This window comes from Helicoverpa armigera, chromosome 9 (assembly GCF_030705265.1).
Source record: "Helicoverpa armigera isolate CAAS_96S chromosome 9, ASM3070526v1, whole genome shotgun sequence".
NCBI classification, from domain to species: domain Eukaryota; kingdom Metazoa; phylum Arthropoda; class Insecta; order Lepidoptera; family Noctuidae; genus Helicoverpa; species Helicoverpa armigera.
Genome location: NC_087128.1, coordinates 1962987 through 1987658, shown reverse-complemented (window position 1 = coordinate 1987658; position 24672 = coordinate 1962987). Strand labels below are relative to the sequence as shown.

General features: G+C 36.6%; 2 protein-coding genes across 9 annotated transcripts in view; one reads left to right on the top strand and one right to left on the bottom strand.

Annotated features, from left to right (window-relative positions):
• Positions 1 to 102: 102 nt before the first annotated feature.
• On the top strand, positions 103 to 12221 carry Ero1l (Endoplasmic reticulum oxidoreductin-1-like). 2 transcript variants are annotated; one of them, XM_064036141.1, is made up of 2 exons: positions 103 to 1737; positions 12090 to 12221. In XM_064036141.1, the coding sequence occupies exons 1-2, from the start codon at positions 293 to 295 to the stop codon at positions 12142 to 12144; spliced, it is 1500 nt and encodes a 499-aa protein (XP_063892211.1). In that variant the 5' UTR covers positions 103 to 292; the 3' UTR covers positions 12145 to 12221. The 2 variants fall into 2 exon arrangements, with proteins under 2 accessions (XP_063892211.1, XP_063892210.1); XM_064036140.1 differs by lacking the exon at positions 12090 to 12221 and adding an exon at positions 9099 to 11648.
• Positions 12222 to 15629: 3408 nt separating this feature from the next.
• LOC110372723 (uncharacterized protein) overlaps positions 15630 to 24672 on the bottom strand; it is a 386544-nt gene continuing 377501 nt past the window's right edge. For 6 of the 7 annotated variants that reach the window (XM_049839203.2, XM_049839202.2, XM_049839204.2 and 3 more), the window contains 6 exons: positions 24225 to 24373; positions 23822 to 23951; positions 21305 to 23546; positions 20707 to 20848; positions 20180 to 20315; positions 15630 to 18204 (listed from right to left, as the gene is read on the bottom strand). In XM_049839203.2, coding sequence (XP_049695160.2) covers positions 18011 to 18204; positions 20180 to 20315; positions 20707 to 20848; positions 21305 to 23546; positions 23822 to 23951; positions 24225 to 24373 — 2993 coding nt within the window. In that variant the 3' untranslated portion in view covers positions 15630 to 18010. Of the gene's footprint in view, positions 18248 to 20179; positions 20316 to 20706; positions 20849 to 21304; positions 23547 to 23821; positions 23952 to 24224; positions 24374 to 24672 lie in introns of all 7 variants that reach the window. The other variant, XM_049839205.2, reaches the window with a different exon arrangement.

Genomic DNA, 24672 nt, shown 5'->3' with positions numbered 1-24672 from the left:
GTCACTCCATTTGATGTGATTGCGCTCCCATTGTTGCAGCATGTAGCGCAATTCCCCACACTATTGACAGTGACATAACACGCGCTGCATCAAACTTTCTGTCAATGTCAAATCATTCCGGAATGATGAGAAGTGCGAACGTTTGTAGGAGCACGTCTTACCTTTTCGTCTTTTCGGTATATAATTCCACTTTCACCACTTTGTGAATACTCTACTCATTCGTATCAGTTATAAATGTGCTGTGACAGAACACGGTCGTCTCTTAAATATAATTATTAGAAATACTCATGCCATGGCGAGAGTCGCTACCGAAATGGCATACAGAAATTTTTGTGTAGTGTTTATAATTTTCGCTCTAGTGATAGTTCAAGCGGTCGGTTACGACACGGAACTGTATGAAACAAAGCCTTGCGACAGCAATGCTTGTTTTGACGAGCTCCACGGGTCTTTGGGCGACTGTTCGTGCAATGTTGACACCATCGATTATTTTAATAACGTGAAAGTTTACCCTCGTCTCCAAAGTCTAATAAGAAAGGATTACTTCCGTTTCTACAAAGTGAATTTGAAAAAAGAATGTCCTTTCTGGGCAGATGATAGTAAATGTGCGATGAGGTACTGTCATATTAAGACCTGTTCTAAGGAAAGTGTGCCTGGATATGAGAATGGTTACGAGAATGACCATATAGACGAGACTCCAGCGACCAAGTACACGAAGGAGGCGCAGGGTAACTGTGACACTGACGCGGATCATGACCATGACTTGGGCTACCTGAACATGACCATCAGTGCTGCCAGTCAACATGAGATAGCCAAGTGGAAGGCTTACGATGACGCCCTCGAGAATTTCTGTGGCTACGACGACAAGGATGTTGATGCTGAGTATGTAGACTTGTTGCTAAATCCAGAAAGATTTACAGGATACAAAGGACCTTCTGCCAATAGAATTTGGAAGAGTATATATCAGGAGAACTGCTTTAGACCAAAACCAAATCCGTATGAGTCCTTCCCATTTGTGATGACTTCAGATCTAGGCAACATGTGCTTAGAAAAGAGAGTATTCTACAGAGCCATATCTGGCTTGCACACTAGTATAAATGTGCACTTATGTTCAAAATATTTGCTGTTTGAGAAAGGAGCAGGATTCACATCTGATGGTGAGTGGGGTCCCAATCTAGAGGAATTCCAACGTCGGTTTGATCCATCCCAAACATTCGGAGAGGGTCCTAATTGGTTAAAGAACCTTTACTTTGTTTATTTATTGGAAATGAGGGCTTTGGCTAAAGCTGGACCGTATTTAGAGAAGGAGGAATATTACACTGGCAATCCGACTGAGGATGAAGAGACTCGGGAGGCCATACACAACATGCTGAGCGTGATCTACTCCTTCCCAGACCATTTCAATGAGTCTTCCATGTTTAACGGCGGCAGTCAAGCTGCGAAACTGAAAGTAGAGTTCCGAGAACACTTCCGTAACATATCGAGGATAATGGACTGCGTTGGGTGTGACAAATGTAAGCTTTGGGGCAAGCTTCAGACACAAGGCTTGGGTACTGCACTAAAGATATTGTTCTCCAGCAAATGGAATAGTCCAGAAAGTGACACTAATCAGAGCAAGTTGCCCGTCAGACACAAATCTCATGAAAGGTTGCAGAGGACAGAGGTAGTTGCACTCTTCAATGCATTCTCAAGACTATCAGAGAGTATACGGCAGTTGGAACAGTTCCGAATAATGCTAAGGTAAGATTTTATTTGTATGTTAGAAGTATGTATCTCGACCATGGTGATGGATTTAAAATAATAGATATCTTTTAAGATCTGGGTCAGTGAGTATTTTTGGCAGAGCAGTTCTAGCTATGGTTTTCTATTTTTACTTAACTTTGGCTGCACAAATTCAAATCGATTTTGAAGGATATCTATGTAATCTAAAGAAATGCATTTTATTACAGGAATTGACTGCAGATTAAAATCTATTTTTATCAGATTTTGATTATTCAGTAATCAGTTTATTCATCAATGAATAATAATTTTATTAGTTTACCTTAAGGTCAACAAATTTCTTGAAACACTTGCTCAAACATTTAGTTATCCCAGAAGTAAAATGCATTTTTGAAATACCTGAATTATTATTATTTGCATGAGCTAAATAATAAATAACTAATAATTTATTTCGATGCTTCTAGTTCTCCTAAATACTGTCGTAAGTAGATGTTTCTGTTGTCTGTGTGCTTTTGTGTATGCTTGCATGTTTATGTGCTTTTTATGTCAAAAAGGTAATTAATTTATGTTTTTTATTCATTTTACAGTAATTATATAGGTTGCTCACGGTAATAGAATGTTGCTAAAACATTAAAATGTCATTAAAAATAAATAAATAGTGGTAAATTGATCAATTAGGAATACATTGCTAGAATCAAGATTGAGTCAAAACGTATTATTAATCAGTTTGATTTCTGTTGGTTACCAAGAAGATTACTTAAAAAGTAGCACACTTTTTATTTAGCTTTATCAACTAGTACTACTACTACTACTTAAGTTCTAAAAATAGTAATACATTACAAAAGTATTTTTTTACCAAATTACTAATCATCCTCGTCCTCCGAGTCTTTTTCCCAACTATGTTGGGTCGACTTCCTTTTACCAAATTACTAATAGAGAGATAAAAAGTAAAATATTTAATTCGACCTAAAATAAATATCATTTGTACAAACAAAGAAAATTAGGCATATAGTGCCATAAACCTATTAATTTATTCAAAAGAGTGTCAATGCACTTATGTTTTGCTGGAGGTAGATATATGCCACATACCTACTTACTATGCGTAATACATATTATAAATGGCAATATCAAATCCTCATTAAAAACACGTATATAAGCAAAACTGTAACCAGAGACAATACTTCACTACTTTCATATCAAATAGGAAATATAAACAATAACCTACTTTGTTGTTTTCAACTTAAAGTTCAAAGTTGATTGCAATGATGATGTAACGAAATATAGCACGGCCTACACATTCACCTATCTGGCTGTGACGTGAAAGAGATTGGGTAAGTGTGATATAAGTTTAGTAGTGTCATAGAAATAGAGTTTCTAATGTATGTAGTGTTATTTTTTCAATTTGGAGTAGGTCGTTCTCTTTTGACCGTATAAAAGTCTGTCTCATATGTTTTTATGGTAATTTAATTCATGCGTGATTATTACCTGGATCAATTGTGTTCGTGTGTTTCCTAAAACTTACCTCTTTTTGGACAGCAGCGTGGTGTACCTAAATGCGAACTAGTGGTGCCATTTCCTCTTTTTTGCTATGCTCGTTCATTATGGCCCATGGTTAAAAGCTGCTCCTATGGGATGGGACTGAGCTACATTTGTAACTCCCCACCAATCCCTGGAAAGCTGCCTAGCGGACCTTACGATAATCATTTCTATTAGCTGCATTTTTTAACGACATAAAAATCATCAAATGACCCCCCTCTCGCTGTGCGTTAGCAGCGGTGAGGGAGTGTCAGACTCTCACTGACTAAAAATCGTCGTGTTCCGTCGTAGGCCTTTTATGTACCAGTGTCGCGGTAACTCTTTCGAACAATCCCGAAGCCTTCTATTAGCTGCCTTACAATACATAATAGTTGTTGATGTTGATCTTCCAAGAATACCAGCAACATAGTTGAATCGAAAGTGAGTTACTAAAAAAAGCATACTATTTGTCTAAACATTTTACAAGTTATTACAGAAATATCGCTAACAACATGTGTAAATATCCGCCTTACATATTTCCATTTCTATTGTGTTAATCGCCATTGTCTCGTGTTCTGTGTTGCCAAAGACTATAAAACCACTTGACTGCGCATACAGTGCCCCGACGCTCGCCAAAAGTTAGCGATTTTGCGCGTACTATAAGGCTACGATCAGTACGATCCTTTAGTAGCGACCAAGTCTATGACCTCCGAACACGCTAAATTATTGAGGATTTTATTTAGTAAAAAACAAAAAAAATGCCTACATGCGCGATGAAATGGTGCGGGAAACAATCCAGGACATCTAGTTACAAAAAGGATGGCATCGGCAAGTATCAATACCAAAATTTGGCTTTGATTTAATTTTATTACGAAATACCACAGGGGTCTATTTAAATTGGTGGTTGGTGAACCGCGCTCACGCTCGTTGATGTCTTTTGGAAAAGTCCCTTTCTTTCATTAAGAAATTCCAATAAGTCCATCTCTTTCTTGCCCTTTGTATTCTTATCGATGAAATTTGGGCTGTTACCTTTAAGGATGAAGTGGATATCGATAATAGTAAAATTTACATTGATTAAAAATGTTTTATTTTGGCTAATGATTTAATTAACTGACCATGGACCAAATTACTTTTAATGTAATAAAAAAATATATTTTCATTTTAGATTTTTTAAGATTCCAGAAATATGGAAAATTGGTCCCCAACAATAACAAAGTGCTGTTTGCTCGAGGCACTTCACTCTCAATTGTTTTGAATATTTAAAACAATGCCGACGTTTATTTAGTTCAGCGATTCCAAGAATGTTTTTGCCTATCTTAGTTTTTATAAACCTCATAATTTTGGAATAATTACATCGTGTACCTATTTAAAATATATCAAGAAATATGTAGACGTTCGATTATCGTTTTTTACCAAAAACAATCAGGGCCCTAAAACGTTAATTCGAAAAAGTTATACTAAATTTATTAATTTAGTATAACATTTTAAGAATCAATAATTTTCTTGTACGGAGGTCTTTTTTGTAATAGACTGATTTTTATTAATTATTCTTATACGATTTTTATTGAGTATTTATTACTACGATGAAATACATTTTATCGATATTTTTTAATTGAAAGAGAGCAATCCCTTGCTGAGCGTACTCATGCAACTCGACCTTGAACTGACCAATAGTAGCCGCGGATTATGTCGCTTCCCCCCGCCCGCAGCGGTGAGTCGTGTTCTTAGAAGAAATTGGCGAGTGCGCTCTCTAGTGGTTATTTACTTTATGTGTGTTGCATAATGCGACCTACACGATAATTCTGCAACCTTCTCACTTTATTTCCTTGTTCGTTTTCAAAATTCATTATTTCAATATGTTCTCTCATATCTTTTCCCCAAATTAAATAAAAAACGAATAAAAATTGATAGCGAATGGCACCTATTTTCAGCATTTTATCAGGCCGTAATGGCCACTTTTAAGCGTCGTGATGCTCAGGATGACATTAGGCAAAAGACCGAACAAAAAAAATATGAAAGTAGTAGCCAAAATTTTTGCAGAAGCAGTTGGGCCACGTCGCCCGCGTCACGTAGGTCGGGAGTAGGAGGCAAGCGAGTATTCGTCATCATCCGAAATATGGTGTAATACCCAGCTCGGAGCATTGACCGATTTGTTTGTCTGACGTGGCCATTTCGCGTAATAAACAGCTTAAAGAGTAAACATTCAGAGATAGGAATAAGTCCTGATAAGTTCACTGATTACGACTTTGCTTTTGAAACTGCTGATGTACGAAAAGTAGTGATGTAATTCAAGACCAAGTTATTTTTAGCTGAAGCAATTTTATTTAGGTACTTCGGAGCGGTTTAAAATCGTTGTCTCGTAAAACAGCTGTTATCTTGAGGAAATAATTACGCGACCATCATTCTTCGTTTTTGTGTGTCTTTTAATAAGCAACGTAAAGAAAAGGCACTTAATTTTAGCTTTATATTCTTTTGGTTGTAAAGAACCTGGGTCATAAATTCCTGTTTCGGATTTCTCTAATAAGATTTTTCAACGGGTTTAATTTTTAGTTAGTCGTTGAAAAAATATTTCCTTATTGTGATTTTATTGTCGATCTGATAGCCATTTTGGCAGATGGTAAGCGGAAAACGCAAACACATTCAATATGTACATGTGTTGCCAATACAAACACATTTTTATCGGTTATATCGAGTTCAGGGTTAAGTTGTAAACAGTAAAGAGTCGAAATAGATTTGTCTGTATAGCTGTACGAGTGTGTTCATCCGTATCTTTAAAATGATATAGGAGGATAAGAGGATAGGATGTTGGAGCATTTTGGTAATATTCGGGTCTTTCTGAAGTTCACAAAAAGCAGATTATTAGTAGGTTTTTATTTGAATGTCTTGACTTACATTTCCAAACATGTACCATACCATATAAATCACGTCATTTTTATCAGCGTGAAATACAAGATTTCTATGTAGGAATTATTTATAGCAATAACGTGCAATTAGTATTGTTTACGAGCTCAACATTTTCCTTGTTATGTTCTGTCGAACATTTTGTCATTTGCAGTACAGATCACCTTGGGGTTTATTTGCTGTTCTTTATCCTCTATGGATATTAGGTTAATGCCTGAGTTGATGGCTTCTGAAAAACTTGGCACGTACATAAAGTTCTGTAATTTTAGACCGTTGATGCGTTCTGCATTTGTTTCAACCTTTCTGAGGTGGTATCCAGAAATTTTCTGTGTCACCCCTTGTATGAATACATTGGTTCGTTTTTAGGTCGCTAATTGCAGTCCTCAAAACATTTTGCAGCGTATAACTAGCTTCATTACCTCTGATTGTTCTCGAAACACTACATAATACGGGGTTAAAATTGATTATTTTGCATTTATGACAGTTGCACATGCAAAGCAATCAATTTTAATTCTACGTTAATCAGGTGTTGGCTTATCGGCTATCCATATGGTTTTTACGTGTACAAAATGATACGGCTCTAATTGCACGCCGATGGACGGAAGCCAGATGTAGGTACTGATAAACGTCGATATATGCACATGTGGTAAAATGTAAGGATAATGAAGCACTCGTGTTTGAGCTGGGTTTAGGTTCGCTAGGATCATTGGGTACAATTACGTCATTATCATAATCCTCTTGTTGTTCTTCCATGCCTAATTATTCGCGCCCAAAAAACATGTCCTGTGTATGCAGTGTTCGTGGACATTTTAGAAAGGTTCGCAAGCCATTTGTGTCTGCTGTGAGTAGACCAGAAGAGACAGTTGTGTGCGTCACAGTGCCACCCACGGTGGACTGTCGTCTTCACACTTCTGACGTGTTTTTTCTCTGATTATTTAAATGGTTGATCTTAAAAAGATGGTCGTCGTTATCATGAATATATTACTTCACGGCCCAGTGAATGATGTCAGGTTGCATTATTATAATTTATCAATGATTAATATCGGGATTCCCAATAAAATTGATAAGAATTTATTATCCATTATTTTAATAACATATCAGTCATTAGTTTCGCGAAGCTAGCAGATTAATAAACTGATAACAGATAAGAGGAAATTTGTTTTTTTTTTTTGGGTCATTTGTTTATGATGCACCTATATTATTGTCTGATTTCGTTTAAAATTATTAATAAAAATCGTTAAATCCAGATTTTGAAAGAGACTTTTTATTGTTTGATTGGCGGTTTATCTATTCATTTGCTGGATGCTTATAGATTTACAATAAAATCGTAAAAATTACATTGTTGAATAGGCATTGTTCATTCGTGTTACAATTATGATCGTATTGTTCTCCATGATACAATTTGCTCTAAGAATCGACTTGATCCCACAGTTACATCGTATTTAAAACACACATACTTTTACATTCTGCCGATCCTGATAAAATTATTAATTAAAGTGTACTATTTCTTCATTAGAAGATAGTTCAGGTTCATAATTTTTCACAGACGTCCGCGTTTCGTTAATTACCATCTAGTTTGCATTACCATTTGGTTTCATTACTGGCAAGCATCAAAATTGTTTGACTTTCCGTCCGCATTTTTTCCTTTATTCAGAGTACCAGTATCTATCTATAGTTTCTTTACTTTGAATATATTTTAAAATTAGCATCGTGGGAACTGTTCAGGTGTTCATGTTGACAAATATTCGCTTTGTCTGCTCAAGCGATTGTCTCCGCGAATCGATTGTAGCTTATAATTATTGTGGTCATCTACATTGTACACCTGTGTCTTGTCATGGATTGCAAGAAATGGTCATGCATTTTATGCATATTCATGTAGACTTAAAAGTATATAGATTGATCGTGTTATGTTTTTGGTTATCATTTTTATCTCCTATAAATAGTAGAAGTTGGGAATTATTGGAAATTGGATCATTCCCGCCTATTTTGCATGTCTGTAGAAAATAATGGGATGGTTGTATGGTCAGTGTCAAAAGTAGCTGAACAAATCGAAAATTTCAAAAGTGCCTAACATCAATAAGGGTTAACATCCTAAACTAAAGGAAAAATAGATGAATACTCTGGTAATGGTATCGGCGACACCGTAGTTAGCAGTTTTGGAAATTTTGGTTTGTTCAGCAACTTTTGAAATTAATAATAATAGTTAATACAAAGTTAACGCTAGAATTGTCATAATGAGGCGTAAAATTACAAACTTGTTTTTAAAATTAATACATGTACCTACATTTAAAATTAATAATGTATTTTAATTGCTTGTCGTTTGTTTATGTTCATATATTTATATTTCTTTTGTTCTGGCGTTAACTTTAATCGAACATATTTGGTGGTATTACAAAAAAGTTAAACAGTTGTTGACACGTGTTGTAAGTATTCGATTTTTTCTTAGACGTCTGTTAAACTTTTTTATATTAACACTGATCGATATGTATAGTTTTAAACCTAGGCAGGGATGAGTTTAGATCTAAATCCTAATGGTACATTTTCTACCTCTATAGACTACCTCGAAACGGAGATGCGTAATAATTGGGGTCAAAACTTCCCAAAATATTGTTATATAGCTTATAACAGTACATAGATGGTTTGGGGGTGGTTGTAACCAAGGATATAAAACCTAACCATGTAAATCAAATTAAAACCACACCAATTTTGTGACTCAAAAATATAAAATTTTGTAATTTGTTAACTGATAGGTAATAGTACCACTTATTTCATTGGTAGGTACCACGATGTGCGCATTGCCAATTGCTCTGGTTATTTTTGGCAATTAAGACCTGCCTTCACACATTTCAATTTGACTGATCAAATAAACTATAGCATGTAATAATTAAGCACATTTTTGGTTATTGCACGTATAATTTATTTATTTTTTGTAACAAGCAATAATAAGTAATTCAATGTTTACGCAGCTCGCAGAAAGAAGGAGGTCAGAAGCAACCCCTATTTGGAAGCATTCGGGACATGAAGTGAGAAGAATAGAAATACTTCTAGAATAATCTTATTGGCGTTATTAGGACTTAGAATTAAAACTTAACGTTCCTTGAACAAGTTATGCTTGAAATTAGACTCTTAATTTATTGGAAGAAGGAATTGGATGTGCTTTTCTGAGCACACGAAAGTTAAGCGTAATGATTTAGAAGAATAGTCTATCCTGACTTTAAAAAGGTGTGAGACTGCTTTTGTTTAACCTCTTTTCTATGTTTTTACCTCTATGGTTCTTTCTTTTTCAACAGCCTGTACTATTTCAGCATGTTCTCATTAAATACTCCTTTTCTGAAATTATCAAAAATGACTCATTTTCTTTCCAAACATATGATTTCTTGCTCTATTTAACAATAACATTAAGTACTCCCGAAATGCAATTATCCCTAGTGTCAACGTTGACTATAAAAGTTTCCTTTTAACGCCAATTTATGTTAATAATTCATCACAAGACTTAATTAAATATTTATTGAAAATCCAGTGACGAGTTGAGCTTAATTTTACAATTTTATACAGGGTAAGGCTAAACATTAAGGGGTGTGGATTTATCAGTAATTTTACTGCTTAATGTAAACTATACAAAACCTGTAATATTGCCCCGAATGGCAAATAAGAATAAAATTGTATCAAAAAGAGTTCCTTTCTTTTTGAATTTAGAAATTTGCTGAAGCCATCATCAAAATAAGCATTATCGATTGAAATTAACAATATTGGTCTTGATTAAAAAATATATTTTTTGCCTACTTTTAGATGTTCAGCTTTACCCTCCGTTTTGTCTGTGTCTAGAATAAGATTAATTTATAAGTAAATAATGTTACACTAAAAAGCAATAGGCATTTGGACACATATTATTTTCGAGTTATTTTTTCAGATTTCAGTTTCTAGCAAGACTCATATTTTTACTTAAAAAGCAACTGAAAGGATTGTTCAGAATAATTGTCACGTCAGTTTAGCGTTTTTATCTTCTATCGATCTTCCATTGATGTCGTAAGGTCTAGCGAAAATTATAGCTAGAAATTAGACCCCATAGTTAATCTCTTGTTTTCTAAAATTAAGACAAATCATGTTCAAAAGTCTATTGTACAAATGTGTATTTAAAAAGGCATGAATGAATATATACTTAAAATTGTAATACTATATGTATTTCATACATAAAACTTAATATTTCTCTAGTCACCTGTAGGGAATACAAAAATGTGCAATAGTAACACTCCATTTTATTTTATTTTCAATTTGAATTGAACAGCATTTTTATGGATTTCAATAAATTCTGAAACACTAAAGTTTTATTACATAGCCTCAAAATTTTAGTTACTATTCGATTGTAAAAAGGTTTTATCAGACGATGAAAAAATTCTGTATTGTTGATGGATCATTGTTGTAGATTATCTGTGGTCTGTCATTATTCCGATCGTTACGGTCATTATTTATCCAAGGCCAGATTCAGTTTGATACAATCCCAATTGTATTTGGCCGCTACCCAACAATCTAAATTAACCAAAAGCCGGGGATTCATCAGTAAAATATCAACATTACAATACAATAGAGATTTTTATGATTATAATTTTAGTATGAAAGGAGGAGTATGTTTAACGAAATTATGATTATTTCATAACCTCATGTAAATTGTTGAAACATTGTTTTTATACATAACTAAATATAAGTTAATTTGGTCACAAACGGATTGGTACAATGTTAAGTATTATTAGATATAATTATTATATCTAGGTGCTCAGTTCTGGCAACACTTCAATAATACATATAGTTCCTTTCGCCGTTATTCCTGTGTAATGGCCGACGCACTACATACTTTGTATCTTATTTATATAATTATTATTTGAAATGTGCCCCCAATACTGGATTTGTACACGTACAAGACCTGTAAACTTTTAAGCTAATTTTATTTTTTGAGTTTTGCTTTTATTTATTTTACAATTAGATAATATTTTAAACAGCTTTTAGGTTATGATTATAGAGCATTTTGTTCTGGTTCAATTATTTATTTAATGCGAACCGTTTGTTATACTCTTATTCATTTTAATTATAGAAAAGATCTAAATAGGTGTCCAATATTTTTGATAAATATTTTTTTGAAAATTCCCGTTTTCTATGATTTATGATGTATGTAATTAAACAAAGTTACTCCAGTAACTGACTCAAACAATCAAACAACGAAGAAATAATACTGAATCAAGTTTTAATATATAATTTAATTAAGTTAATAGCAACCAATAAAATCACTTGAAAAAGTTACTTGCATTCCACGTATCGATTCTAGAGTTAATTAATTCTTATCTAAACAATAAAATCGAGAACGGTTGATTAACCACCTCAATAGTTTTCATACGCTCTGTAAAAACCGTAAAAAAACAATTTATAAGAAAAGTATAGAAGTTACTGTCTGTGATTATTAGTTTCAATTATCATGACAATTTCATTTTTATGTTATTTTATTTTTAATAAATGTATTAACTTATTTTCGTATTGTTTGTTTTCCGAGCCTATTAATCCTACCTCCGCTGTCTTTTATAACATGTAATAAAAGCAAGAAAATACAAAATTCTATCTGCCGATCCAGATCCCATTGCGGGAGAGAGGGAAGAAATTATATAAGAGTACTTTTACGCACTCAAAATGAGCACCATATCCAAATATAGCCTATTACCTCGATATTCAAATGTTACTTACCTTTAAGTATTATTTTAACATCAAAGAGAAATATTATAATGATGTTTGAGCGGTCTTTAAAATCGAGTTCGTTTGAATGTTCAGCTTCGAGATGTTTCTTTCCTGTGTTAACAACCGTTTTTCAGCAAAAATAACAGCTATTGTGTGTCATGCAATTTTCCACACTAACACCCTATAAATAAGGTTTCAATTTCAATAAGTTCTGGATTAAAGTTAATTTGGTTTTTCAGGCCACTCCACGATCCGCCAGTTTATCTGAAATGCGGTAAAGGACCTGCTCGATGATGCTGAAATTATTATTAGATTTTACATAAGTATTTTATTATATAATTTTTCCCAGTCAATATACTTTTAGTAGTCAATATACTTAGAGATCATTCACTGTTTTCCAGTTAATGTAAGTTGTTTTGTTCCTATAAAAAATAAACATAATCTACCAATATAATGTGTACCACCAGCATAGAGAAAAAAACGTTCTTACCTACCATATTCTGTGGTCACAGCTCTAGTTTTGTGACTTAGTTTTTTACTAGCTTTTGCCCGCGACTTCGTTCGCATGGAATAGTGACTTCCGGCAAATTTTTGGTTTGACCAATAGATGGCGCTATATGTCCGGAATAATTTTTTTTTTTTTTTTTTTTTTTAATAAAAACTATCCTATGTCCTTTCTCAAGTTCCAAACTATGTCTGTACCAAATTTCACACAAATCGGTTCAGTAGTTTAGGCGTGAAGAAAAGACAGACAGACAGACAGACAGAGTTACTTTCACATTTATAATATTAATTAGGATTAGGATTTGTGAGATACGTTCCCCTCGTCGTATTTGAATAATATTACATATTGATGACCTTGGCAGGACCCCAATTTCATCATGAGTACGTAGGTGAGTACCTACTTATCCTTGTGTAATGGTTTTCTTATAGAGAGAGAGAGAGAGATGCATCAGTCATCAGTTCAGTCAGAATATAAAAAAAAACATTCAAATTTCAATAGAAATGATGGCTGGATCGGAGCGTATATGCATTTATTTCTTCCTTCCGGTTACCTAAATTGTTCAGCAAAATAACCAGTAACCAAGACCAAAATTAGCCCGAACGGATATTTACATACCTAATTATTGCACCAACACTCGAGTTGAGACAGAAATTTTCCTGTACACAGTAATTAAAACAAACCATGGTTTATTTTCAGCTATCCAGGTTAATAAACATAATAAATATTAGTATTGTTTAATTAGTCAAAAATAAAATGATTTTCCTCAAAAGCACAACTGCATTTTGCGAATTTGTAGGTACTTGCTATGTTTTTGTTTATTATGCTTATAGGTATGCTACAGGAAACATGAAATACGGACGAGTACCTACTTAGTTTTAAAGAGTATGTATTCAGTAGACCACTTTGTTGTGTGGTGTGTAAATGTAGGTAGGTAAGTGGGTAGGTAATTTAGCTGTTAAAATTAGGTGCCTACGACACGATTGGCGTGTCCGATTCCTGCATTCCACTATAACAAAAATAAAACACAATTATCTGGCCAGCCTAACTTGTGGTCATTTTGGTCAGCACTATTATTTGCGACTTGTGAATATGTCAGTTTTAGTTGCGCTGGTAAGTATAGCAACCTCTTAGAGTTACTCGGTAATTATTAGGTAACTTGTTCACCAAATGGCATCATTATTGTGGCTTAAGCATCCAAGTCGCAGATTCTGTCGTCTGTCGCATACTGCAGGCTGACTAACCCGCACAGTCACAAAAAAGGCCAATACGTAATAAAGAACTTTTTATCAGAAATGCACTGTTATGCGTCACGAACCTACGTGTTGGACGGCAAGTTCGCCCATTGTTTACCCCTTCTTAAGAGTCTGACGTAAGAAACAATATCGAAAACTGCAAATACAGGCTTTGATTTACACAAAGTTGTGCATGTTTTGTAACTGAGAGGCTTTGTAAAACGTCCTTATTTTTAAAACAACCGTTGAGGTAGGCACTTTGAAACGTGAACATGAAAATGATGTGAAAATTCATAGTAGGTCCTACAGTCGTGTTTAGAAAAATAATGTTTATATTACTGGTGAACTTGTAAAGTAGTTCCTAGCTTAGTCTCTACACGGCGTACATGTTCCATAATATACACTGTACTGTAAAGTTAGGTCATCGAACGCTATGCAATTCAAGTTTGTACCGCTAATACCACACCATTGTTGTAAAATGTTGTCTGACGTTCATCGTACCACGAGACATCCGATAAACCGACGAATACCGGAAAACCAGTCATCACTGACATAGCTGGATAATGCAGGTGAGTTAGGAAATTAGATTATCTACCCTCGTAACCAAGAAGGAATCTTCTTAAATGTGAAAAGGTGGCTTTTTCTACTCCGTACTTAACGGTTTCCTAAGTAGTTTAGGTATACGCGATGACAAGAAGTTTATGATGCAATATTTGCTGGGTTTTTGAGAGAACTATATGATGCATTAGTTGCTAAATACCTAAGACTTCTAGACAGCGTAGCAGTGTAAATATAGTGACTAATAACTGACCTTTTAGCATGCGTCTAAACTAGATTATATTCAGATACATTATTTTGAATGCATTGATGATTCATCTGCGATAGTGTACCTAATGAATGTCAATTGAGTAAATCTAGATTAATGCAGAAATCTCGACCCTAGCATTACGTCTAGCGATCAAATGGTAAGCTACAGATTTATATGTGTCCATAAGTTAGCCTACACATAGTGGGGACTGGATAGTCAGGTGTCCATTGAAGGATCAGCAGAGTGATTGTAGGTACATCTATTACAGTCGTTTCATATGGAGTCACACTTTTTATCTGGCTATTATTATTACCTACGTACTCATCCTCACGTGGTTCATTAGAAATCGACACCAGCATCATTGGTAAAATTTGGACTGAACAGATGTACAGTTTTCCTAGGTTTTCGATTCCCATAGATGCCCTCTTATCAGGCACTTTTGAGTCAAAAGTTGTTAACAGCATTGAATATCTAACCGTGTAAGGTGCAATCAACTTCATTTCGCACTAATTGCCACCTAGTGCAACACTCGCAGTAGGTACATTCTTATCAGCTTTTATCAATGTTTAGTTAATGGTTTTACAGCTAGAGCAACTGAGCATGTGGGTAGTTACAATACGACCTTGTTGGTATTGATTTGAAATCTTTTTACATGCTTTTAAAGGTATCTAACATGGCATGAATATTGTGGTATTTAGAACGCGGTATATGGGTACCTACTAATTGATTTGTTTATGAGTTGGGCTTGAATTTGAAAGATTGAATATTACAAGATTACCGATTGCTGCAGTTATAAGAAACATGTACATATTATTAAAATTAAATTCCAAGTGTCGAGACTACAGCCTACCTTTGCCTAGAAATCCTTTTGAATCCTAATTATACATATTTTACATGGACTCTAAGCTAAGTCACCATCATTTAACCATCTTCCAAGGATCGTAGCGTCATATAAACTGGCATCTGTATGTAGATGATAACACAATGTCATACCTACTGTCGAATTGATCTGATGATGTAGCCGAAGTTATGAACTGGAACTCCATGATGAAACATTGAAGTGTTTTGTGATTTCTACGTGCACGTACGTGTTTCACAGAGTAATAAACTATTATTTATTCATACTTTAGGTCAACATATCATATGTTTATCACTTAAGATTCAAGGAAGGTAGTATTTGCAAGGAAAGAAATAGGGACTTAGGGAGTAGCGATAATAATTGAAACAAAACATATAATTTGGGAACGGAATCGTTTATTGAACCCATCTGTAATAGTAGATAATTAAATTATACTGTTACTCTACACATTTTGTACTGTTCAAAGTACCTACCTATGTCAAGTATTCCTATATCTTAGGTTAAAATGTACCAACAAATGCAGCCGATGACCAGCCAATACCACATTTTTAACTTTTTAATTTCCAATTGTGCTCCAAAATTCAGTGGTAGCTACCAATCACAGTACCATTTGGATCCTACGATTAAACATATGGACATGTGTATTTCCCATGACGTACAGTCGATATTTTTTTTATTCATTTTTTTAATATTATGACAATGACACTAATGTATGAAAGGGTTAACGGATTGGTCGTTTGAAAAACAATTATCATTCTGACATTTTAAACAACTTTAAATACAACTACAAATGTTATTCAGATTATTCTGATAAGTTCCAAGAATTTTACTTGTAGTAACTTACAATAATAAGGATTTTACACTTCTTGTTTGGATACAAACACTGCAAGTATCAGGTTTACATAATATACATTGTTTACAATTGTATAAATTCGTTACTTTAATAATATATTTGAGAAGAATTTGAATATAAATTAGTATTAAACCATTATTCATGTATATAGTTGTTTTACACGTATTTGATATAGCAAGACATCAGTGTGTGTATCCAAAACAACTAAGGGACGTCTTTTAAATTTCAAATGAGGCATTACATCGTAGCCATTAGTAGCTTACACTAAATAAGTTAATATTTTAGATAATATCGATCGAGTCGTCGCTTCGTTTACATTAATTAATAATAGGTATAAATCTTCCTTTATTGTCTTCACTCTTCACCATTAAAAAAACGCTGGGTATGAAATAATTGCCAATTAAAGAAATAAGGAACAGTGTTGCAGCGTAACTAAAGTGACGGCGAAAAATGTTTCGTGTAAAATCGCTTTGGTTCAGCCATTAAAATAACAATATAATTAAAGTGTACATTTCTGCCAAGGTTCATAACCGCATCAAAGAGGATAATTTTACAGACACCGTGTAATAGCGAAACTCCATTGTCTTGACAAAAATAACAAACCGACGATATCTGTGAATATAGTTTTCATTTGAAAGTATGACTGTTTTGTTGTTAAATCGCATAGTACTTAGTAGCGACTGATTTTATTGAGAGTATAGGGTTGTGCAAAGTCGATAAAATGGTGTACACATTTCTGAAATAAAATACCATCGGATTTGTTATTTTAATCAAAAAAATAATTATAATGTATCGTTGCCTTAATAAATAATACAAATTCATGATATGTACCTAAGTATACACAGAAAAGATCGACAATACGCAAATGATACAAAATAAATAGCATATCGATGACGTCATAATAATTATATACATACACTTAACATACTTTAGTACCCTTCGATTTTAATGGATCTTTATAAATGGTTATTCGATTGTTATAGATGACTATTCTTTAACCAATAAGTAGTTACTAGTTCGATAAGTAAATTGTAATCGATATTTACATAAGTACCTATTATTATGATTATTACGCTGCGACCGCGCAAATTGATCATCTGTCCCTTTCCGATTCGTTAGTGAACACGTTTGTGCAAGTGAAAGGGCAGCAGTGATCGATTCACGCGGTCGAGTGACGTGCAGGTGCACAGACTCTGCTAGACAGAACTCCACCCTTGTTCCAACGTTAACGCTTCGTTCAGTTAGAAAGGAATCCATTTAAATGTATATGAAAATAAGTGGGACTTACAGTATATACAAAAATATCACATTACTTCGAGGCCGCAGCTTTCAATCACTTAGTCAATTAATTATTTCGTCTTCTTACCTAAGTTGTCGGTCGTTGGTACGAAGCGTAAGCAAGTTAACGCAGGAAGTAATCGATCCAAATTAACATTATATCGGTTCGAAGCTGTCTCCTCTCGCCGGAAGCCTTCTCTTGCGAAGCGCAAATCACTCAATAGCTCCGATGTCCGCGAGACACATCAGTAACTTCAATATTATTGCTGAACGAGTCAGTCGCGTATAAACTAAACATTTCCAATTATACATATTATCATCGCAACCGTGCCTTTAACGCGTTAGTCTTCCCACACCTACTAACGAATATCTAGGAAGAATTTCTTTTAATAGACTAGGTGCCTCGTCATAGACCTACTAATCCAAAGTGAGTACTACGACACCTAAGAGATCTAGATTTCGAAGCAGAAGTATCTAAAAAGCTGCAGCCGGCGGATCGCGCGGTCGTCGTCGACGCTGCACTACTAACGTGACCGGGCGACGTCATCACCGCCGACATCATCGCCGCGGTCTATCACAACGACATAGAAAAATATAACGATCTGGGACGCGTTTTATTGCTAATTTAGGTACAGTCTTTGGGGGCCTCCGGGGAGGATCCGCCGGAGAGGTCGTCGAGGAAGTCGAAGGTGGCCACGGCGGCGCGCTCGGGCTCGCCGTAGCGCACGAAGAAGCCCTCGCGGCCGAGGATGGACGGCCGCCGCCCGCGCGCCCGCGCCGCCAGCGCGCCCGCCGGCCCGCGCACGCGCAGCGCCGCCGCTGCGGCAACACGAGCTCTGAGCCTACTCTACACGCGCGCCCTCTGGCGACAACACACGCGTCAGCCCGCGCCGCGCCGCTCGCACCCACGCGACCCCACGCTCGCCGCACACGCAGTTACACAACCACTCCAGGCAACTAACTCAGCTCTGGCAGAGAACAGCTTGTAGCAGGATGCTACGGTCCTGGACTCTGCCTTTGCCAATGACTTAATACATTTTAAAAAATTCAATGTGTAACTTCGAGATACGATTGCAGAAACTGAGTCTATCGATATTTATTTTATCGATAAACGTCTCTTCCCTTTAGTGACATTTAAATTACTGAAAAATTATTCAATTACTGGGAAGATTGACTGAGTTCCGAGCATGGATTCGCCTGTTCATAGCATTCTAACTGAGAATGAGGCGAGAGAGTGAGATGGTGCGTGTGAGTGAGAGCGGAAACGGGTGACGTGGACGTGACGACAGACAACATGAAATGAAAATGACACAAATATCCGCAAAGGTCTATGGTATTAAGTATAATCTTGGCCTATTATTAAATCAGTCTTTAAAAGTATAAAAAGAAATAAATGCAGATATATTTTTAGTAAAAGTATATCTATTGAATGTTTACATGATAGATCTGTGCGGTTTCAAGATAAAACGTTAAATGTAGATTTTAAGCTTCTACAGAGGTTCAATCTCGGATGAGGTAAATAGAACGGGCTATAGTTTTGTCACAGTTGGGTGAAGACAGTGAATGTTACTCCTCAAATTAAAAGGTGAAAAGTCGCTTCTATTTATCTCAACCTATGTTTTATCCATGCTGCAGTTCAGTAGGTATTACAAAGTCAAAACTACATAATAATTTACATTTACATTGTAAAAAAAAGGTATGTGAAGTAATAACAATCAACATTTAACGTCGAACAAAAATAAAGCAGGATTAAAAACAAATGGAAAAATGACACTGAATTATGGTTTCAATTCAAAATATAAAGTAAAAAGAAATTTATATTTAAGTTAACACAATATCTGATAGTCTGTATAACTTTGGGATTTAATTGCAATCGATTGTGAAAATATATACTTTTTATTACTTAAAGAATCTAAATTAAATCCCAAAGATATACGAACTTTATACGAACATAGTCTATGGTCTTCCAAAAGACGCAACTTTTTTAATACAACCTTTTTTCATATTTTTTACTATAATATCTGTGTATGACAACTTACGCTTACGTTACGTTTTAAGTCATAATCGAAGACCAAAAACTATTCTTGAACCAAATTCTATTATAGAGGGTGCAATAAAAAGATAATTTCGTACAAGAGTAATAAAAAGATACCAAATTATCCAGACTACAAATGGCAGATTCGCAAAAATTAGGAAGATTTTTCTTAAATATGTTTATGGAGCAGTGTATTCTTGAAATGCATAGATGTAGGTATGTTGGTACGTAGGTATGGGAATAAGCCATTTGACTATAGGGTAATAGAGAGTTCTTTTCATTAAGATTTTCCACAACAATCCATATCCTTATGCATTAGGTAATGCATGAAGTTATGGACATGGTTTCAGGACTAACTTTTCCCTGTGATTTCACCCGCCCAACTAAAGTCCTCATATAGGCTCAAAATTGTCTCCAGTATTCTATTTGTATACCAACTGATTAAATTCTAGCCGTTTTGGAGTTCGTATCAATTCGTATGACGTTTCTATTCAAGTGTTTTTTTTATTGTTTTACTAGGATAGTTTTTTTTATGCATTGTAAATATCTATGTAAATAAAGTAATCAAATTGCAAACTTACACCTGACAAATGAGGCGGTAGAAATCGAGAGTAAAGTTAGCCACAAAACCATTTTAAAAAGGGACTATAGGGGGCTTATTCAGAGATAATATGGGGTCTCATATCTAACTAATACTGAATATTGGTAAATAAGATAAGGAGATTTCTTACTACTGTAGAACAAAGACTTGATATTTACCTGTCTTCTGTCTCCTAGACCGGTGCAGTCGATGCAGCCGGGAGTAGGGCGGCGGCGGCTCGGCAGGGGAGGACCCGCATGATGATGGAGACGAGTCGCTCGACGCTAGCATCACGTCTAGAAGGTTCGCTCGGGCCTGGAATAGTTTGAGAATACGATTAAATTAAAACTTATAGCTTTTTGCCCGTGGAATTAAAAAAAATGCTCTGATTTTACCGTATCAAAGACGGACGTTAGGACTTGATGAAACGGCGATTAACTTGAATTTAAATTATTTAATTTGGACAGAAGATAGAATAGGATATTTGGATAGAAGATATCAAGAAAGTCTACATAAAAAAGTATATAAAAGTTGCAACCTCTAATTTAATTAGGGAGGTAATTCATAAGTGTTGAAGAGTTCTGTTGAATCGGAATAAAAAGTAAATAAAATCAAACAAAATTTAGAAAATTCTATCACAAAATTTCCGTTACTTCCTTTCATAAAAATCGTATCCCACACCTATACAAAAGTGTTCAAAACTTACCTTAGGATCACTAAAGTCGATGTCTTTCTCGACATGCACCCATCCAGTAGGAGCCCACAGCGCGCTGTCCTTGTGAGGCCTGTCAGACCTCTCGTCCGCCTTGCCCTCAGCACTCGTAGGACCCTCACTTTGACGAATCATTCTGTAAACAATCATACATCACCTCATTAAAACAAAAATATGATAAGAGGACAAAAAATTGCAACAAAGGTTATGTTAAAATGTTTGGCATACCAGGTCTCCAAAAATTGTTGTGTACTGACATGTAAACTCTCAAAACACTGTTTCCCGCATTTTTAAAGCAGTTTATTCTATATTACTGTATTATTTTTTTCGCAAAGACGAAAGACTGTCTCGTCGCTAGCTCTGCTATCGTTATCAGACATTGCGTCGTAATCGGCTTGGTAACGTTAATGGACTGTCAGTATCTTTGTTTAGATCAAATTAACCGAATCAATCGTATGTTTTATTGGCATATTGATAGTCTAGCTTGATTGATTTTTAAAATTATTATTCATGGGAAGAAAATAAGTCTCCTGAACTATCATTTATTTGCATGTGCCTCGACTGATTTGTACAAGTAATTTAAATGACTCACCTATTAAGTTCTTCAATAACATCCTTCGAAGTAGCAGCCTCATGGAAACTCAGCGTATGTTCTTGCTTCACAATGATCGGTTCCGGTACCGACGCCTGTGCAGTGCTAGGCCTATTCCTATCCACCACGGGGATCTTCGACCTATTCCTACTAGGCGACGATGGTGGCCTCTTCCCGCCCATCAGCGTAGGAATCCGAGACCTCTCCCTCAGTTTCCCATCTTTAACTCCATCGCTCTTATTACTTACTATCACAGTTTCAGCCGTAGACGTGCTAGTTGTATTAGATTCAGTCATTTGGGGGGAACCATTCTCAGGAGACGAACCCTCTTCCTCTTCAGGAACAGGTACCAGAGCCCCCGTGCTTCTTCGACAAGCGCTCAACACCTCCTCGACTAAAGACATTTCTTCGTTGCAAACGTAAGGAAAGCTGGACGACTTAGTAAGACTCGGCTCCACTTCCCTCTCAAGCGGCGATTGCTTGTTCAACATAATATTAACAGTATTCTCTTTCAGCGCTGAATTGTGGTCTAAACTTCGACTAGATTCGATATCACTCGGCCTCTCCTCCTTGACAGGAGCAAAAGGCTGGTCTTCAACCTCGACAGACTCGATCACATCTATGCTTTTATTAATTTCGTTCTTTCTCTGCACTTTTATGAGATGCCTTTCATCAATTTCGTTCTCAGCGTTTTCAACTCTTGAAAATTCGTCGAAGAAGTCTTCCGACTCCGCGTAAGGGTCCTCACGTTCGATGAATCTCGGCGTAGACCGTGGCTCGGATACAGTATCACAGAAGGCAACCCTGGGTCGGTCACCATGTAGGACGTCACAAGAATCATTTTCAGAAAAGCTGCCAAAGGAATCTGGCCTCTGTCTGTCTTCTGACACTTCACTACGTGGGCCAACTGAATCATCATCAAAATCTGCCGCCGCGTACGGAGGCGGCAACTCCCTTATTTCCGATAAAGGCCGCGACGACATAGAATCTGATTCTTCTCTATCCCTACAATATTTCTGCTGTTCAGCAATAAAGTGTAGGACATTCTGTAAAGCCACCTCTCGGTCCTGTAAAGCCATTGCCTGTACATCGTGGATCCTTAAATGACTGCTGGTATCTTGTGCGGGGATACCTCTGGACGAATTTGATGCTAAGCTCTTTGTGCTTTCATATTTAACGAGGCGGTAGAAATCTCTAGTGAAATCTAAGCCGACGTTTGCACAGTCACCGTCTTCACTCAGTGCTGTGCTGGATCTTTTATCGGGTGCATCTGAAGCACTAGACCACGAGCCTCCAGGTGAATGCGTACCTGTGCAGTCCCACCTTTTCTCTGACGTATCAGCATCGTCAGCAATTCTACATTCGTCTATTTCTATAGTAGCAAACCCACAATCATTCCAAAGGCAATCACCAACATCTTCCTCTAATTCTAACGCGTCATCTTCTCTGATGCTGGGTAATGTTGACAGTGATATTTGCCCGGGTGTTGTTATTTCGGCAAACGGGGATTGCCTGTCTCTGAGATCTTCACATGATAGTGATAAGCTCCAGTCTTCTAGTTCAGCCCTATCGTATTCTAAATCAGCCAGGTCTCTATGTCTTTGTTGTAACGCTGATCTTGCATCATCGAGTTCTAGCCAATGTTGGACATAATCGGCATCGTACTGCGAGCCATCAGCGCGATCATCTAGTGTGCTTCCCCATGAAACCCTTTCAGAACTTGTGGTGGAAGCGATAGCAGCCCTCCTCAGAGGTCTTTCAGGAGCAGGTTTCAGATCTAGAACTAAAACACCAGAGCTAGGCGTTGGGGTGTCTAGGCAGCTGGTGGGGCAAGTTGTTCCAGCGATGAGCTTTAAACACAGATGGGAATCCGAGAAGCTTCGCACTACATGCTGGAAGGGCAGGACTGGTCGCGAGGGAGGGTAGCTGCCTCTGACGCCAGCGAACGCAACTCCTATGGGGAAATAGATGTAATCTGCATCTGTTCCTAGGAGTCTTGCGTGTCTTCGAGATTCTCTAGGGTTGATGGAGACGATGGTTTGGTTGTCGGTTTCGTCGGAGGCCTCGTTGAGGTCCGGCAGGGCTCGGTCGGCGGCGTGGTCGCTCTGCCGCGAGGCGTCGGCTTGCACGTCGCTGGACATGGTGGAGTAGCCCTCATCCTTGGCACCACTCTCAGGAGATTCAGCACCAGCTTCGCCCACCTCGCCGCTTTCTTCTTCAGTCACTTTTTCTCCACTGTCCCCTGGAATTATTAAAGATTTATTTAGTGTTTCTAATTTACAATTAATTTAATAACTTTTAGTTATTCTGGCTTTCTGGGTTCATAGTAAATCATTAGTCATTTTGCACTTGGGTACACCTGTTGTCCCCTGTGATTATAATAACATTTAATTCATTGTCAAAACTTTGGGAATCAAGAGTGCAATACATAGTTTGGTCAATGAGCTTTCCATGTACAAACGTATAGTATAACTCGTATTATTTTAGGTTGGTAATCTTGGTCAACATAATATTTACCTCTAATAGGGTCGGTGGAGGGCTGCGGCATGCTGAGGCTGAGCGTGTGTGGTCTGGCGGGCGGGGCCCACAGCGTGGGGTCCACTGCCGACAGCGCGCGGGCCAGGTTCGCCGGGGTCACCTCCAGACCCTGGAATAGTGTGGGGAATATTTGTAAATGGATTCATCTCGTATAAAATATGATGGGGGCGATCGTATTTGGACAGTTCAAAATCACTTTAAATACTATCCGTGGCTTGGTATGTGTCATTAAAAAACTTAAATATAGTACTTTATAGAATGAAATTAATTTATGACCTGGAAGGACAGGTTTTATAACGAGGACCTCTCAATCTCCTTATTGCACAATTTTATATGGCATGTAATACTCTTCATATTACATACTTTGTTATTACTATATTACCTTCAATTCAGTCCAGATATCAGCCAGTATCTGGTGGCGGCGCTTGTCGTCGTGGCTGAGGGGGTGAGGGTGCGACACGGGCGGCGCGGGGGGAGGGGAGTCGCGGAACGACACTAAAGACCCGCACGAACCGACGTCCACTAGGTGCACTGGAATTTAGACATTTACCGTCTTACCACAAAAACTTTTTAACGTCAGTTTAAGACTTGTCTAAAAAAATGTCAAATTATGACGTTGACATATGGTTCATTTTGGGTCCACATTTTTTTTTGACAAGTGTAAAACAGTTGTTAAAGTTTTTGTAGTAAGGCCATTACAGTTTATATTATTATTTATATATTTCTTGGTGATTTAAGGACTGTCAGTTAATGCGCAGATACAGGTCCACTCTCCGTTTCCTCATTCCCATAGCCCAATGGGATGGCAGTTCGACACGACCGGAGAGTCA

Coding starts and splice junctions, on each gene's coding strand:
- Ero1l (XM_064036140.1), top strand. CDS start 293: ATGGCGAGAGTCGCTACCGAAATGGCATACAGAAATTTTTGTGTAGTG. Junction 1,738..9,098: donor CAGTTCCGAATAATGCTAAG/GTAAGATTTTAT, acceptor ATGTTTACGCAG/CTCGCAGAAAGAAGGAGGTC.